This window comes from Bos taurus, chromosome 26 (genome assembly GCF_002263795.3).
Source record: "Bos taurus isolate L1 Dominette 01449 registration number 42190680 breed Hereford chromosome 26, ARS-UCD2.0, whole genome shotgun sequence".
Classification (NCBI taxonomy): Eukaryota; Metazoa; Chordata; class Mammalia; order Artiodactyla; family Bovidae; genus Bos; species Bos taurus.
In genome coordinates, this window is record NC_037353.1 from 45,342,246 (window position 1) to 45,357,213 (window position 14,968).

General features: G+C 50.3%; 1 protein-coding gene across 1 annotated transcript in view; it reads right to left on the reverse strand.

Annotated features, from left to right (window-relative positions):
• Nucleotides 1-14,968, reverse strand: part of DHX32 (DEAH-box helicase 32 (putative)) — a 53,532-nt gene that overhangs the window by 1,122 nt on the left and 37,442 nt on the right. The window contains exons 5-11 of the mRNA NM_001101144.1: nucleotides 12,120-12,365; nucleotides 10,770-10,869; nucleotides 10,520-10,678; nucleotides 3,969-4,160; nucleotides 3,174-3,323; nucleotides 1,332-1,519; nucleotides 325-506 (exon numbers count right to left, since the gene is read on the reverse strand). Coding sequence (NP_001094614.1) covers nucleotides 325-506; nucleotides 1,332-1,519; nucleotides 3,174-3,323; nucleotides 3,969-4,160; nucleotides 10,520-10,678; nucleotides 10,770-10,869; nucleotides 12,120-12,365 — 1,217 coding nt within the window. The remainder of the gene's footprint in view (nucleotides 1-324; nucleotides 507-1,331; nucleotides 1,520-3,173; nucleotides 3,324-3,968; nucleotides 4,161-10,519; nucleotides 10,679-10,769; nucleotides 10,870-12,119; nucleotides 12,366-14,968) is intronic.

Genomic DNA, 14,968 nt, shown 5'->3' on the forward strand with positions numbered 1-14,968 from the left:
CTGCCTGCTTTCAGCCTCGCCTCCGTCCTTCCCTTCCCCGCTTGCTCGTCTCAGCGGTCACCTGTCGAGAGGTGGCCAGGCTCACTCTGTGCCTCTTCAGTCATGCTTTGCCCTGTGTTTCTAGACTTATTCTCTCTCTGCTGTAACCTGAGTCCCAGGCCTTTCTCAGTCATCTACAGAGACCTGCCTTTAGGAGCTATGCTCCACACAAACTTAGGTTAGCAGTAGTATAAGCTGCTTACACTGAAAACGTAAGGAAACCCGCCTGCCACCTGAGCTTCAAGTAGGAATTTAAGAGAAAGCCTTTTGCTCCACTGCACTCACAGCTCAGGAGCGATCTCGGAGGCGGTCCTGATGTAGTTGTTGTTAGCGATGCTGAATTTGTGGAAGAGAACCCACTCGGGCATCTTCCTGGCGACGGAGTAGCAGGACAGCGGGTGCAGCTGTGCGACCTGCTTGTGCGTCAGCATCAGGTAGTTGCCCGCGCCGTCCACGTCCCGAGCGATCTGAGGCAGTGTTTCAGAGGAAGAAAGGTGTGGATGTGGAGATGGGTATGGCAAAAGTATTGTTTTAAAAATTCCAAACTACTTCATAAACTACAGATTGGCTACACGTTTTCCATTTTCAGATACAGAAAGTAAGACGTATACATGGTTTGCCCAAAACTTCAGAGCCAGCGATGAGGATGTTGTTGACTAATTTCATCAGTTTCAGGGCAGCATGCCAAAGCAGCACAGCTGCAAAGGTGAATGTTCTGGTCAAGAAATAAAGCTGTTCCCTGCCACATCGTGGACTGCACACGGACGTCCAGTGCTTTACACTTGACGTTTGGCTCATTTAATTCCTCACCATAACCCTGTAACATCTGTTTCCATACAGATGAGGAAATCCATGCTCAAATGCCAGTGTTTCTCACTATGATGTGAAGAATGTATGCATTTCTGTAACAGGCTTTATTAACAGTTCAGAGCAGCTGCCTTAGGCTGCCTTTGCTTCAGGAAAGAAACCGACGGGATGCTGTCTACCTGTCGGGCGCCACATCACCAGTTAAGTGGGAACAGCCAGGTGCCGTGAGGAACTGCAACTGACGTTCAGCCAGGGTGCTGTAAGAGCTCCCTCTGTGATGAGAAAGATCTCCTGTCCGTTCGGACCTTCTAGCTTAGCTCTTCACTCCCTTGAGGGGACGTGTCTTTAAATACTAAACATTCAGTAACATATGAGGGTTTTCACACCAATAAAATCATCCCCCTAAGTGAGACTTCTGACAGGATGTCCTCAACATGTGAGATTTCTGTAAAGACCATGCCGCAGCCAGCCTTACCCATTCTTACCTGCATAAAATAACCAGACAGAAGAGCTTTCTTTATGTTCAGAGTGTTCTCCTTTGAGCCAAAGGCAGGTTCTGTGTAGGGAAGCTCGATCCGCTTGATGATTTCTAAGAGTTCAGCTCGGATAACCTCTGCCGTCCTGAGTGCTGAGCAGTTGAGGAAGTAATCGTGACACCACTTTTCCACACAGTCTGGGAAGGAAGCAACAAAAGGCTGCTGAGATGTGACCTGTCACAGCTGAGAGACCAGGCTGGACACGCTCTTATCTCTGTGTCGTCCCCTCTCCTAAAAAGGTCGTCCCGTGAGCTGGTGGCGGGAGGCGGCGAGGACAGAGACCTCTGGTGGCTCTGCCAGGTGCAGATAGAGTGTGGGACCTGCAGCGGCTGCAGGGACTCCAGGATCCCGCCAGCTGTGTAAAGTGCAGAGTCCTAGCACTGACCCTTAATGTGGATCACGAGGGACAGGAAAGACGGTCTTAAAGATCAACATTTTGTCCAGTGTGTGTACAGCCAGGATGTACGTGGCCACAACATTTAATCAGGCTAGGAGGGAAAAGCTTACAGTATACATCTCTCTGCTCCATGAAAATATCTCACGTCTTAATTGTAAGAAAAGGATCACTACTAGGCTGACTTGGGAATTAACGTTACAGTTAAGCTCGCCTACCCGAGTTGCAAGTCTTAATAATATATTGAAAATCAGTCCCCTGCAGCAGTGTGAAGTCCTCTTTTTCTCCATCTGGGATGACGGAAGCTGGACCTGGTTGTGCCTTGGCTTGGGAGCTCACGAGGCCTGGCACGGGGACTGCAGACCTTCGGCGCGGTCCTGTCCACTCCACTCAGGCCTGCCTGGAGCCGTGAAGGCACGCGCTTGGTCACGTGATGACCAAGTCATCCGGCCTGCTCTCCAAAGATGCTGCCAAATTCCCTGTGTACCTCGCTGACAACCTTTTCTTCTCAGCGTCAAAAAACTAACTCCCCGCTCCGTACCATTTTGCCATTCTGACTGCTGTCATATTTTTCGCTTCACTTCAAGTACTTTTTCACACCCTCTGTTGGAGCAGAGGAGGCAAGAGAAGCACCGTGGAGAAAAAGGAGAACAAAATAACCCTCCTTGCAGCCAGTCCTCTGGCTGCTTCCGCATCACTGCGCTGCCCTCTTGGCCCCCGAGATCCCCTTCCTGTCTTTAAGGCTGGAACAGGAGTTTCCTGTGGAGGAGTTTGCCGTCCCCTTACCCCTTAAGTGGGAACATAAGCCACCGTGGTTCAGACACACCCCATCCTCTGCTGCAGCTTTTCCACAAGCTACTCTACTCCCCTGAACACCCCTTCTCTCTCCTCCCCTCCTCGGCCAAGCTCCAGTCTCCCTCAGCTCACCCGCCTCTTCATTACTACCACCTGGAGCTGGGGGTGGTGTGTGTGTTTTGTTTTGAGTGATACACATTCTCTCTCCATCTAGCAATGAACCTGCCATGTCAGAAAGCACACAGTGCAGCTCTGCCTGCTGGGCACCTGGAGATGGCAGTTGTTTCCTCTCTCCCCAGGCCCGAGAGGGCAGGGCCGTGCTGGGCAAGTCCAGGTCTCCCGTCCCCGTGGCCCCAGCAGGCTCGCTCCGGAGGCTGCGGGCTGAGTGCCAGGGTGCGTGGACGCAGGGCTGTCTGCGGGAGCAGGAGGGTATCTCTACGGCTAAACCTGTGGGTGCACAAGGGGGCCTGGAGCACCGTGCTGCTCAGGTGACCCAGGGGCTTGGGGGAGAGAGGACGTTTGCTGAGTCATGACGCAGCTTTGTTCTGGGAAGGAGAGGACGACTAGGAGGTGATTTCTGAGAACGCCGAGCCTTCACTTACGCTCGCTGGCGGCATTCAGAGTCATATCCTGGTAGGCCTTGTAGATATTGATGAGGGTGAAGTGATCTCCGTCAGGATGTAAGAACGTCTTCCAGCAAGACAGGGCGGCCTCCTCAGCTCCACGGGGCAGGTGCGAAAAGCAATTAGGAGCTTTAAGACACGAAAAGTCAGAAGGTTGGCGATAATGAGCCATTCCCTTCAGCACAGCAGGTGGAGGGGGGCTCACTGCTGCGTGCAGCCCTGCCCGTCTTCTGGGAATAACGTGTTTTCCTTGTTTACTTAGAAATCAGAGACGCTCAGGGTGAGCTGTCTTCACGCGCATGTTTCTGTTAGCTTTACTCGGCTGCTTGGCACAGCGGACACCCTGCCTGTATTACAGCGGGAGCCTGGGGACCTGGGGGCTCAGAGGCCCAGGGACAGGACCGGAACCCAGGTTCTGATGCAGCAGAGCCTCTGATTTGTTCTGCCAGTAAAGGAATCTATTCAAACCTGTAAACCAAGGTGAATAAGGTGGGAGGAGACAGGAAACACACACAAGATCGGCAGGGGTAAGGATACTTCCAGTGACAGTGTTTCTTGACCGGTACCCGTCACTTCAGCAAAAGCCAGCTTGGTCACCTGTCTGATTTCAGAAAGTCACTGGAGTTTTACTTAGGTATTTTTCATATTAAGGTAATTCTTACACTTTTCTACCTTTTCAATCTATTTGAATTGAAAATATTTCATTCCCATGTCAATGGATCTCATTTAAATCTATACCTGCTGCAGGACAAAAGAACCATCCTGAAGGAATACCTGTCACCATGGCAGCGATGGTTAGCATTTCATCGACACAGTCAAATTCACAGGATGCTAAGATGGACTTGGAGAGTTGTGGATCAAGAGGGAACTCTGACATGATGATTCCGAATTCAGATAGGTTTCCATCATTGTCCAGTGCTGCCAGGTAATCTAAGTCTTCCAAAGCCTGCATCAGGCTCTCTGGTGCTGGGGAAGACAAAATCAACAATTAGAAAGTCTCGTACCACCAAGATGGGGTAACAGGTACTGGATTTTCCCTCCCACACACAACAACCAAATGATAAGCAAAATATGTGAAACAACAGTCTGAGAGACAGAGACCACCAGGCAGTGAATGACAGTGATTCCTGAGAGGGGTCATCACGCAGGAAGCTTTACTGCCCTCAGTTTCCAGGCGTGATGGTAGGAGGGGAACTGGGGGAGCTGCCAGGTTCCCTGCATCATGGAGTTGGTGCTGAGGGTCCCTGGAGACTCGGGTGGCCAGAGCTCGAAGGTCAGACTTCCTGAGAGAGCTCTGCAGGAGGACTCAGATGGACGAGGGCCCCTCGCTCAGTCAGCAGGGCCCATAGGAGAAACCACTCCCGGCCAGGAGGGACAGGATCCGTGCCTGGTGCACCCATGCAGTTTACCACAGGCCCGTTCCCACCAGCCAGGCTGCAAAGCCTCACGGTTCATGGGGCTCTGGGGAGGAAATAATAACTACGCTCCCCCACCACCCCCTACCCCATAAGCGCAGTTCCAGTGCCACCTACATAATCCTGAAATCAACCCCTGAAAGGATCATCCTGCAGCCCAGGGCAAGCTTGAGAATACTTCTATGAATATGAAATGTCCAGTATCCCAACGCAGTGAGACGGACTATGTCTGGCATCCAATAAAAACCACGAGGTAGGAAAATAGAATCCCACAATAAAGAGAAAAACACACCAATCAAAGCTGACCCGGAACTCACACAGATGACAGCAACAGCAGACAAGGAAGAGGAAAGAGCTATTTGCCATTTGTGCATTTAGAGACCCTGAGGCAAGGGTGAGGCCTTGAGAAGTCACAGCCCCCAGGAAGTAAACAGATGGGCTCCTTAGAAAAAGTATTTAGTTCAAGGTGCCATCAGCAAGCCCTGAAATCAGAAGTAACACCTGACCTGCCCGAGAAGGTGCAAGAGGCAGCAGCAGAAATAAGCAGCTCGGATTAAACAGGGCAGGAGGGCTGGAGTGCAAACTTAATTACTGAGAGCTGCTTAGAAACCAGTTTCCGTAAGTCAGCAAAGCTTCTTCATCCTGAGTTACAGGATCTCTGGCAACTGTCCCTGTGAGGATTGGGCTGGACAGCCAGCCTCTGTCCCCAGAGGGCACTGCTCCTCATTTTTATACCCTGGAGTTGAGTCGGCTGCACCCAGGGTGACTGGTGGAAATAACATCATGACTCTGCTCCCGGTCCTAACAGCGGAAGAAGAGAAGTTCTTGGGGGTTTTATTATGCTAGAAAGAACATGCAGATGATACAGGCGAAGGAGCACTCATAAAAATAACCGCATAAGGTTTGCTAATATTACATCCTACGTTTTGAGCCAGCTCCCCAGTACGGCCCATAAAATTGTAGGTAAAAGCAGGGTTTAGATGAGGATTCTTTACGGCAGTGCTGTTTAAGTGTAATCCGTGGTAGATCATGCTAACAAATGGAATGTCGATGTTTTAGTGCCAGGCCTCTTCTTTACAACACTGCAAAATCACGCTGCTTTATTCCAAAGGCAATTTCAATATGAACAAAACATCATTTTTATTAAGCTCTACTGCCCACGGCCGCTGTACTCCCTGCAGGATAGCTCGCTGCAAGGTCACACACCTGCCCCACTGCCATCACTCAGAGTCACCTGGAGGGCTACTGACACACTCTTTCCTGCACCCTTTTCCCACGGAAGCCCAAATGCCACACTCCAACATGGAATCTGCGTTTTCATACCACAGCACCTGCAGAAAGGCTGCTCACAGACAGGCCGTTTGTCTGGAATAAGGGTTGAGCCCACAGCTGGATGGAGGGCACAGCGCTGATCCAAAGCAGGAGCGCAGGTCCGATGGGTCCAGGGCTCTGCTGTGTCATTTCTAGAACCAACAGCCTCACGTGGCATCTTTCCTATGGCCTTGAAAAGTCTGCCAAGATTTTCGATGTCAAATAGCAGGGTCTCCCCTTCCTTGTCACAGGGAACTCCACTCAGATGCTCAGCAGGAGAGAGAAGAACGCAGAGATGGAGATAGGAAGCCGCGTGCCTGTGCCGTTCAGCCTCTGCCCTCGGGGGTCCCGGAGGCATGGCTTGGGTCACAGGACACCCCACGTCCTTGTCCTAACACCCCTGGGCTGATGCTAGTGTGAGTGGCATCACTGGCACCACCCGCAGCCACAAGAATTGTGATGTGTGGACACCATGGCATCAGAAATCCTGTCACAAAGCAAGAGCGAATCGGAGCACCACTGCCCTGGGGGGAACAGCTGTGCTCACCCCGTGCAGGCCCTGTGTCCTGTAGGCGTGTGAATTACACACATGCACACATATGCAGACAGACGTGGAGAAAGACAGCTGGACAGGGCGGGAGGGCCTGGCGGGATTTAGGACTGGGGCCCGGGCATCGTGTGCACCCAAGTAGAGCGCCCACGGAGCGGAGAAATGGAAGAATCATGATGGTGGCTGGTTGGGGGTGTAGACTCTCAAAAGTCCTGGGACTCTCAGGCAATGGGAGTAAGAGTTTGACTCTGGAGAGGAAGGGAAGACCCCTGTCTCACTTAATTTCACAAGGACAGGCTCGTAAGTCCTGGCATGTGCCAGCCTCCTCCTGTTACGCAATGCACGCAGCACCTCTGCATAAATGATCTCATTTGCACCTCTTAACCCCATGACACCGGAGGGCAGACCCTCTGTCCTCACGTTACCGATGGGGAAACGTAAGCGACCTGCCAAAGCCACAGGGCTCACCAGCCTTTCTCCTCAGCTGTGGAAGCAGCCTCTGGACCAGCCTTTCTGCTGGCAGCTGTTCAAACCTGTGTGCCGTCAGCACAGCTGCCTCCAGTCTTGTGTCTTTCGGTTCCAAAGCCCAGTTCAGCTCCTGCCCATCTTGGCTCCTCCCAGGGAGCCCAGTGCGGCCTCCCAAGGCCTGGGCATCAGTACCTGTTTTTCACACCATCAAAAGTGCCTCGGGAGGGTCTCCTGTAGCTTGGGGCCGATGAGCCTTCTGTGTCAGAGTTTGGGTGGACACCACGTGGGTGGTGACAGCTGAGCATGTACTCCACGCGCATCATCGTTCTCGGGGGCCACAGAGAGGAACGAAGGTAATGGTCTCTGCGAAGAGATTGCTCTGATGATGCCCGTGTTCAAATGAACACGCTGAGGCGCCCAGTGGGCAACACGCTCGCTGAATGTCACGCAGCTGGTAACGAGGGCCAGGGTGCTGGGGTGCCTGCAATCTGGGCCACCTCTGGGCCAGTGTGCCGAGGACAGCCCCATTTCCTTCTCTGCCCCAGCTTGAGGGAGGCTGGCGTTCCCGTTCAGCCTCCACCAGCCGGGCCCAAATAACAGATCCTAGTCGCTGGACCCACAAAGAGCTGAACGGGTTCTGAGGGCTGAAGGTGCTTCCTTCTGTGTCTTCTAAGCTCTCCCTCAGATTTTCATTCTGAAAATGACCTCCTCTCACTCCCGAGCGCCTCACGACACTGGCTCGCACAGGTTTCGGCACCTTCATGCCTCTTCTCCGCCCTCCTCCCCGCATCTAGGAACAGCGGTCGGCTGTGTGTGGCCTTGGGCAGATGACGTGTGGCCTCTGTGAATTCAAAAACCGAGGTGGGGCCTCCTGCCAGCGCTGGGGTCAAATCCTGGCTGGGGGCGACTGGCAGCACGCTCCCTGCCGGGGATGGAGGGATCCACACCAGGCTCCCTCCCATGGCCCGTTTCCCTCCGATCTCCTCTTCACACAGACTATTAGGTTTTAGCCCCTTTGTAAACTCCAGAGCGGAATCTCGCATTTCCTGCGATGAAGGACCCACCACTTCTCGGGCACACTCACCAACCAGGCTCCTCGGGTGGAAGAGAAAACTGCAGAGCGTCTTGACTCCCTGACTCACAGGCTGAGAAGTCCCAGCCTCATCCCCACAGGTCAAGGGTCTGGATGCGTCTTCGGGGCACCGACCCGATCCTGCCCTTTCCTCCTTCCTCCGTCTCTGAGACGGCCCTGTCTCGTCCTGAATGCCATGTTTGGCAAGTCTGCATTTGGGTCCACTCTTCACAGATGGTTCCGATGCCAGCTGTCCGGCCGCCAGCAAAATGAGCTCTGAGGCCAGATACCAAGGTGACGTCCGGCGTGGGCCTGGGCTCGGCAAGCTTGTCCCCGCCCGTGCTGAGGCGCTCCCCTGCCCTCCCAGAGGGAAGATGCCTAGGACCACCTCGAGTGGTCGGCTGGCCCTGGACTCCCTGACCTGGATCAACAGGGACTTTGTCCTCCACTCACCATGGAGGTCAGTCCTCAGCACCAGGGAAGAAAACGAGGGATTTTAAGAGAGCTGTGCCAAGGGACCCTGGAGGAGGGCATGGCAACCCACTCCAGTGTTCTTGCCTGGAGAGTCCCTACGGACCGAGGCGCCTGGTGGGCTGTAGTCCGTGGGGTTGCAGAGTCGGACATGACTGAGCGACTAAGCACACACGCACACACAGGCCAAGGGAACTGGATGAATAGCCTAGTAACGCCAAATCCACTTCACATGGCTCGCGAGTCCTGTGGAGGGTGGCTGCTCTGCTGCATCTGCGTATTTCATTTATGAGCGGCGTTAAATGCAGCAGCTGCCACCATCATCTTTTTTTTTCCCCTTTCAAAACGATGAGTCAGAGTTAATCCACAGTTGTATTTCCCCAAAGCACAGCAGAAACAGTTACATGCATACTGCCAGGAGACAAGAATAAATCGTTTCCCTCGCCCTTTTGTTCCCAGCTCTCTGCTCTGGGCCCCACGCACGGAGTGAGCAGCAGCGGGTGACCATGAGAAACACAGCAGTTCCTCTGCACTCTGGCTGTGCTGTGCCATTTGCTTTTTAAAATCCTGGACGTTACAAGGCCTGCTCTTCTTCTCTCATCATGCTGGTCCACCAAGTAACTACTGGAACGAAAACAAGATGCCAGGCAATCAACGTGAAAGAAAAGAAAGTGAAGCCGCTCAGTCGTGTCCGGCTCTCTGTGACCCCATGGACTGTAGTCCATCAGTCTCCTCAGTCCATGGAATTTTCCAGGCAAGAGTACTGGAGTGGGTTGCCATTTCCTCCTCCGGGGGATCTTCCCGACCCAGGGATCAAACCTGGGTCTCCCCTGGACTGCAGGCAGATGCTTTACCGTCTGAGCCACCAGAGAAGCCCAGCATAAGCAGTTTTCAAAAATAAAACCTGTTTCTTTAGGGGGTGGGGTCTCCGGGGAGAGACTGGAGAAATGGATGTGAGTGACCCACCCCCACCTTCCAGACTCCTTTTCCCTCAGGGACCAGAGCGAGACCCAAGGGCAGGGGGGGCTTCACCATTTGCGAGGTAAGGGCTCATGGCTAAAGGAATCCTGGTTTCCCAGCCTTTCTGGACCTGATCACCCACCCCCAGGGCCCCAGCCAGTCCCCTCCAACCACTGCTGTAGAAGAAAAAGGCATTCTGAGTTTGCTTGCCTACATTTGCTTATACACATTTTACAATCTTCCTGTGACTGCTTCTTTCCTCCGAGCTGCCATTGCAAGGTACGTTTATCACTAATGTATCTATCACTTCAGCTAGTAAGGAAGGGCCCAGGCCTAATGAACCTCTTCTCAGATGGGGAAGCTCTGTGCCAAAGCAAGCTGGCTGATACCCTCAGGGTCAAGCCTCAGGCTTGGGACTGCAGGGCTGTTATCCCGGTGATGTGCTAATTTTCCCAAGAACCTGAAAGCCAAGGCCTTCTTTACATGTGTTCCTTGTAGGCCTCTCTCCCCTGCATGCCTGAGCTTCTGCTGGAGAACAGCGACCCTTTTCCTGCAAGAACAGACGGCTCCCAGGGAGGAGATGGCTATAGAGGAGGAAGGAGGTCTGTCTTGGATGAGACGAGGAGCTCACCCGGTCCCTCTCCTGGGGATCCCACTGCTCCTCTAGGGAGGAGTCTGTTGAAAACCTTAGATTGCAAGGGTGAGCAAAGTAACTGGTCTTCCAAGTCTTTACTGGGAGAGTTTCAATATTAAACCCCCTATGGTTCTAGGGAAGGTCTCAGCGCCACCCCGGCTTCCAATGGCCTGGCCACCTGTCTCCCTGTGTCTCTGTGTCTGACGGTGACAACTTTCCAGTTGTCAGGACGGGTATTTCCTAGAGGGTGGTTTTTTTTTTTTTTACAAAATTTTAGATGACTTCGGAGAATGTTCACCTCTAGTGGAGACAATGCTTCAGGACAAAACAAAGCCCCGGGCTGCTTGCTCTGCCAGGGGGCCACCCACTCTTAGGACGGGGGTGGGCAGGAGCTAATAGGCAGGGCTGCAGCCAGGAGCCCTGCCAGCCCGCGCCTGCACCTACCGGGTCTGTTCATGAAGTCGCAGTGGCCCAGGCCCGCGATGTCCACTCTCTTCATGAAGAGCACCATGCTCGTGAGGTTGGCTTCCTGCATCTCTGCTGGCTTCAGCGGCTGCATGTCCCTGGAGGCAAATTCTTCGGAGTACAGACAGAAGAGTTTTCCTGGAAGAAACCGGGCAAAGACGGGGCTGACGCATCTGGGGCGCCAGCAGACGGGGACCGCCGTGCGTGGCTCCGGGGCCCGCGGGGCTACCTGAGGGGGAGGCGCTGAGGATCTGCTTGCGGGTCTCGGCCTGGCTCTGGCTGATGGGCTGCGTGACGAGCGAGTCTGCTCTGATCCTGGGGTTGTACACCTTTGAATGGAAGGACAGGGGTTTGAGCGTCGGCTCACTCAAGACCCTGCGGGCTCACTCGTCTTGAAGTGACTGCTGTTTGCAGCACCTGACTTCATGAACTGCTCTGCTACTGACTCATTCCTTTTGTACGATATTCGCTATTGTTTCACTTGCCTTGAAATGGAAACTGCAAGAGCTTTGATAAATGAATTTAAGGGCTGTCTGCTTTCACTGTGGCTTCTATAAACATGAGGGCTTTGCATCGTCTGCTGAAACATGGATGCCACTTCTCAAAGCGCCACGCTGCCCCATGGGGACAGATACTCACGTGCCCCATGGACAAAAGGATGATCCTCTGACAGTGCCGCGTTTCCTCAAGCTTCTATTCAAGCGGACTGTGACCCCCACGGTCTCACCTCTATAACGCACGCTGGGCCTTCCCGGTCCAATAGGCTAATATAAAGCTACAGACGGCACTGACAGTGATTCTTCTCAGGGCTAAGTTTAAAGGTAAGTGATAAGCCTGGGTTCTCTGAATGGTGGATTAATTCTGCAAGGTCAAGCCAAACTGATTCCAAGGAAACCCTCCTAATGGCTGGAATGGCTCTGTCATAGTAATCAAGGATACTTAGGAGACCCGTAGTCTCCTACGGGGATAAAAGTGACACAGCACCTCATGACAGTAAACGGAGCAATACTCAGGGCAGGTTCTTTTCAGTTTACAGGCCAGGACTTCTGAAACCCCACTGTCTTTGAGAGCTTGAGCCATCCTATTTCCGTTTTTCCTAATTTTTAAGGACAGTAATTAAAAGCATACATTTTAAAATTTAGCATGGAATTTTACCATGTCAATGATAAAGCCAAAATTTTCTAAAATAAAAGTCAGTGTACTTGAAACTAATCTCCAGTAAATTACCTGGGAGAAGATGCTATTACTTTGATAAAGAGGCCACCAAAACACCTAAGACATGTATGGAAGCAAAGATTAGCTCGGGAGTCAAGTAATTTGCGTTAGTAGTTGTGTTTCCTTAAAACTTTTTCCGTTAGCACCTCAGTCAATTTAATTTTCCAGACAACCAACCTGCTAACGAAAGGCAGTCACCTGTGCTCAAGACTCTGGTTACCGCATGCAACGGTGCTTCTCTGCACACATGGCCAGATACAGAGGAGTCCCCAGATCGCAAAGTGATAGGAACCCAAGACAATGGTCAGCAGTCTGATAACTGCCCTACTCAATTCAGGCAAGTTACCTACTCAATAATAATTACCTTTCTTCTCTCCACACCCACATCAATAACAAACTTGACTGTGTTGCTACAGATCAAAGATTCTCCGGAGCTAGCCGTTAACACCACTCGTCTCTGATAAACTGGGCATCTTTTTTCTGTTTCGTCGTTTGGCTTGAACAGTGCACATTTCTCTTTTGGATACAAAGGAACAACTACCAGCTCTCCAAGATCTGGGTTTAAATTAGATCCTTCTTGGCAGACAATTTCATAGGCTTTTTCAATATCCTAAAGTAAAACAAGAACATCATCCATGAGAATAAAGTACATTATAAACAACTTTGTCCATATTACATAGAACATAGGCAAAACAAGGACCTACTGAACAGCACAGGGAACTCTGCTCAATGTTATGTGGCAGCCTGGATGGGAGGGCAGTTCAGGGGAGAATGGATACATGGATTTGTATGGCTAAGTCCCTTTTCTGTCCACCTGAAACCATCACAATTTTGTTAATCGACTATACTCCAATACAAAAGTTTAAAAAATAAAAAAATATTTTAAAAAATTTGGCAAAAGCTGCATAATGTATTTATGGAAAGAAATATTTGTTGTCTATAGGTATCATCAAATACAAAAAGAAGATATAACTGTGTAAGAACATTTCTTTGGGGAAGTTAAATATAATTTATAAATGATTTCATTGCTTTTAGTCCAAAATGGCTTTCCTTTTGTGAAATGTACTGTCTTTGCCTTCACGCATTTCTCTAGCTTAAGGCAGTTTCTCACCTCTGTTAACAATGACAGGGCAACAAAAGTTATTTTCAGATCGGTGAGAATGCACCACTGAGCTCTGATGGTGGCAGAACTAAGAATTGTAAAGCAATCTCTAGGTTTCCAATAGAAGCAAATATACATACACGTCCCATAATCAGGACTTTAATCTGGGTCATTCTGAAAATGATTACCCACTAGCACTCAGCATTTTAAAAACAGAAATGCAATGAAGCAGGCAGGAAATAATCACTATTATTTATATATTTGCAAGATTCAGGAATTTAGAAATACTCTTTAAAAATGTTTCATTATCAAATACATTGAAAAAGAGTAAATTATGTGCCCTAAAACTATAAACAAGTATATTACTGCAAAATGCTCAAAAAGCAAGACATTTTACACAGTACTTTTCTATTAAATTTTTCTCAAATCACAACCAGATTTCTGCAACCTCATATAAGAAAGATGTCACAATGTAATTCTTACACCTTTTAAATTTGTTTCCAAAATTTGTTTTTTTTTAAGGGTCTAGCTACCAGATGGAGGAAGTCAGTCAGTTCAGTCGCTCAGTCGTCTCTTTGCAAACCCATGAACCGCAGCATGCCAGGCCTCCCTGTCCATCACCAACTCCGGAGTTTACTCAAACTCAGGTCCATTGAGTCAGTGATGCCATCCAACCATCTCATTCTCTCTCATCTCCTTCTCCTCCTGCCTTCAATCTTTCTCAGCATCAGGGTCTTTTCAAATGAGTCAGTTCTTTGCATCAGGTGACCAAAGTATTGGAGTTTTAGCTTCAACAAGACCCATTTCATTTTATTAGGTTAGATTTCACTAAAAGTCTAAGTAAAACAATGCCTTCTGTGACTTTTATAAAGATTTGAGGCTCCTGTCCAGCGCTCCAGCTCATCTTTCCTTCCCTCCACACCACCTGTCGGATGGGACTTAACTAACTCAAGGCCTTCGCAGGCGGACAGATCTGCCTGGAAAGTAGCAAGACCTGGGCTGACCTATTACCCCAGAGACCCCAAGGAAGCAGGGCAGAGGCTGTGGCCCACGCTGCAGTCACCTGGGCACCTCCTCCTGTTCACACTTCCCTTTCCTATGGAGCTGGTCTACTTGGGGCAGGTTTTTTTTTTTTTTAACCAAGCAAAGAGCAGGACTACTGACTGTAAAGAATGAAAGCTTGCCAGCTAGAATAATCAGAATAAAGCTATTTATTCCAATTTTTTTTTTTATCATTCTAATCATGTCACATATTCAGTAAGGCAAGCTTAGAGATTTGCAGAGAGGAGAGTAAGTCCTTGATCTGCATCTCCTGCACGTGGCTGCTGCCCAGGCCTCACAGGGACCTGGTACGTTCCTTCTGGTGGGGAGGTGGCAACCTTGGCACACACAGCTACCCGAGCTGGAAGAGGAGGCTCCATTCCAGCAGCCCACTCACAAGTGTGCAATCAAAATAAACCTTCAAACTGCACTGCCATAGTTCTCTTTCTCTGAGAATCGAGGCCTGTCATTTTTCATTTGCTTCCAGCTGCTAAAACTTCAGTTATAACAGGATTCTAATGTTGAATTTTGTTCCAAGTGGGGAGGAAAAAGAATTTTTAAAAATCTTCAAAGAGAAATCAAAAGCAGAGCAAAATAGAAACATTACTGTATCTACTTTAGATTCCTCAAGCTCAGATGACAAAAAGCTTGGAGGTCATATCTTCAGAATTTTTAAAAAGTGCCTAAGATACTCATCTGGTGCGTCAAACTGTCTACTCATTTCCTTCTTGTTCAAGGTGTTCAGAGCATTTGCGTCCACAGGGATTTCCCATCACACCTGCAACAACGGTGGGAGACGCAGCCCCCTGCGCTGAAGGAAGACATCCAGCCCCAGAGGCAAGGGCCGTGACCAGGTGGGATATTTTCCAGGAAAACCTTCCACCCAAGAACACCTTCCTGTGACAGCTTCAAGTTGCATGACCACCTGGCTAGACGGTCTCATTTGTCTTTATTTTTGTTTTCCAGTTAATCTACTTCACTTTTTCTTCAAGTTAAAAGACGGTAAAGTGGTTAGGAGCAACACCCTGTAAACACGCAGGCCTCCGTGTCTCGACTGAGCCCAAGACACA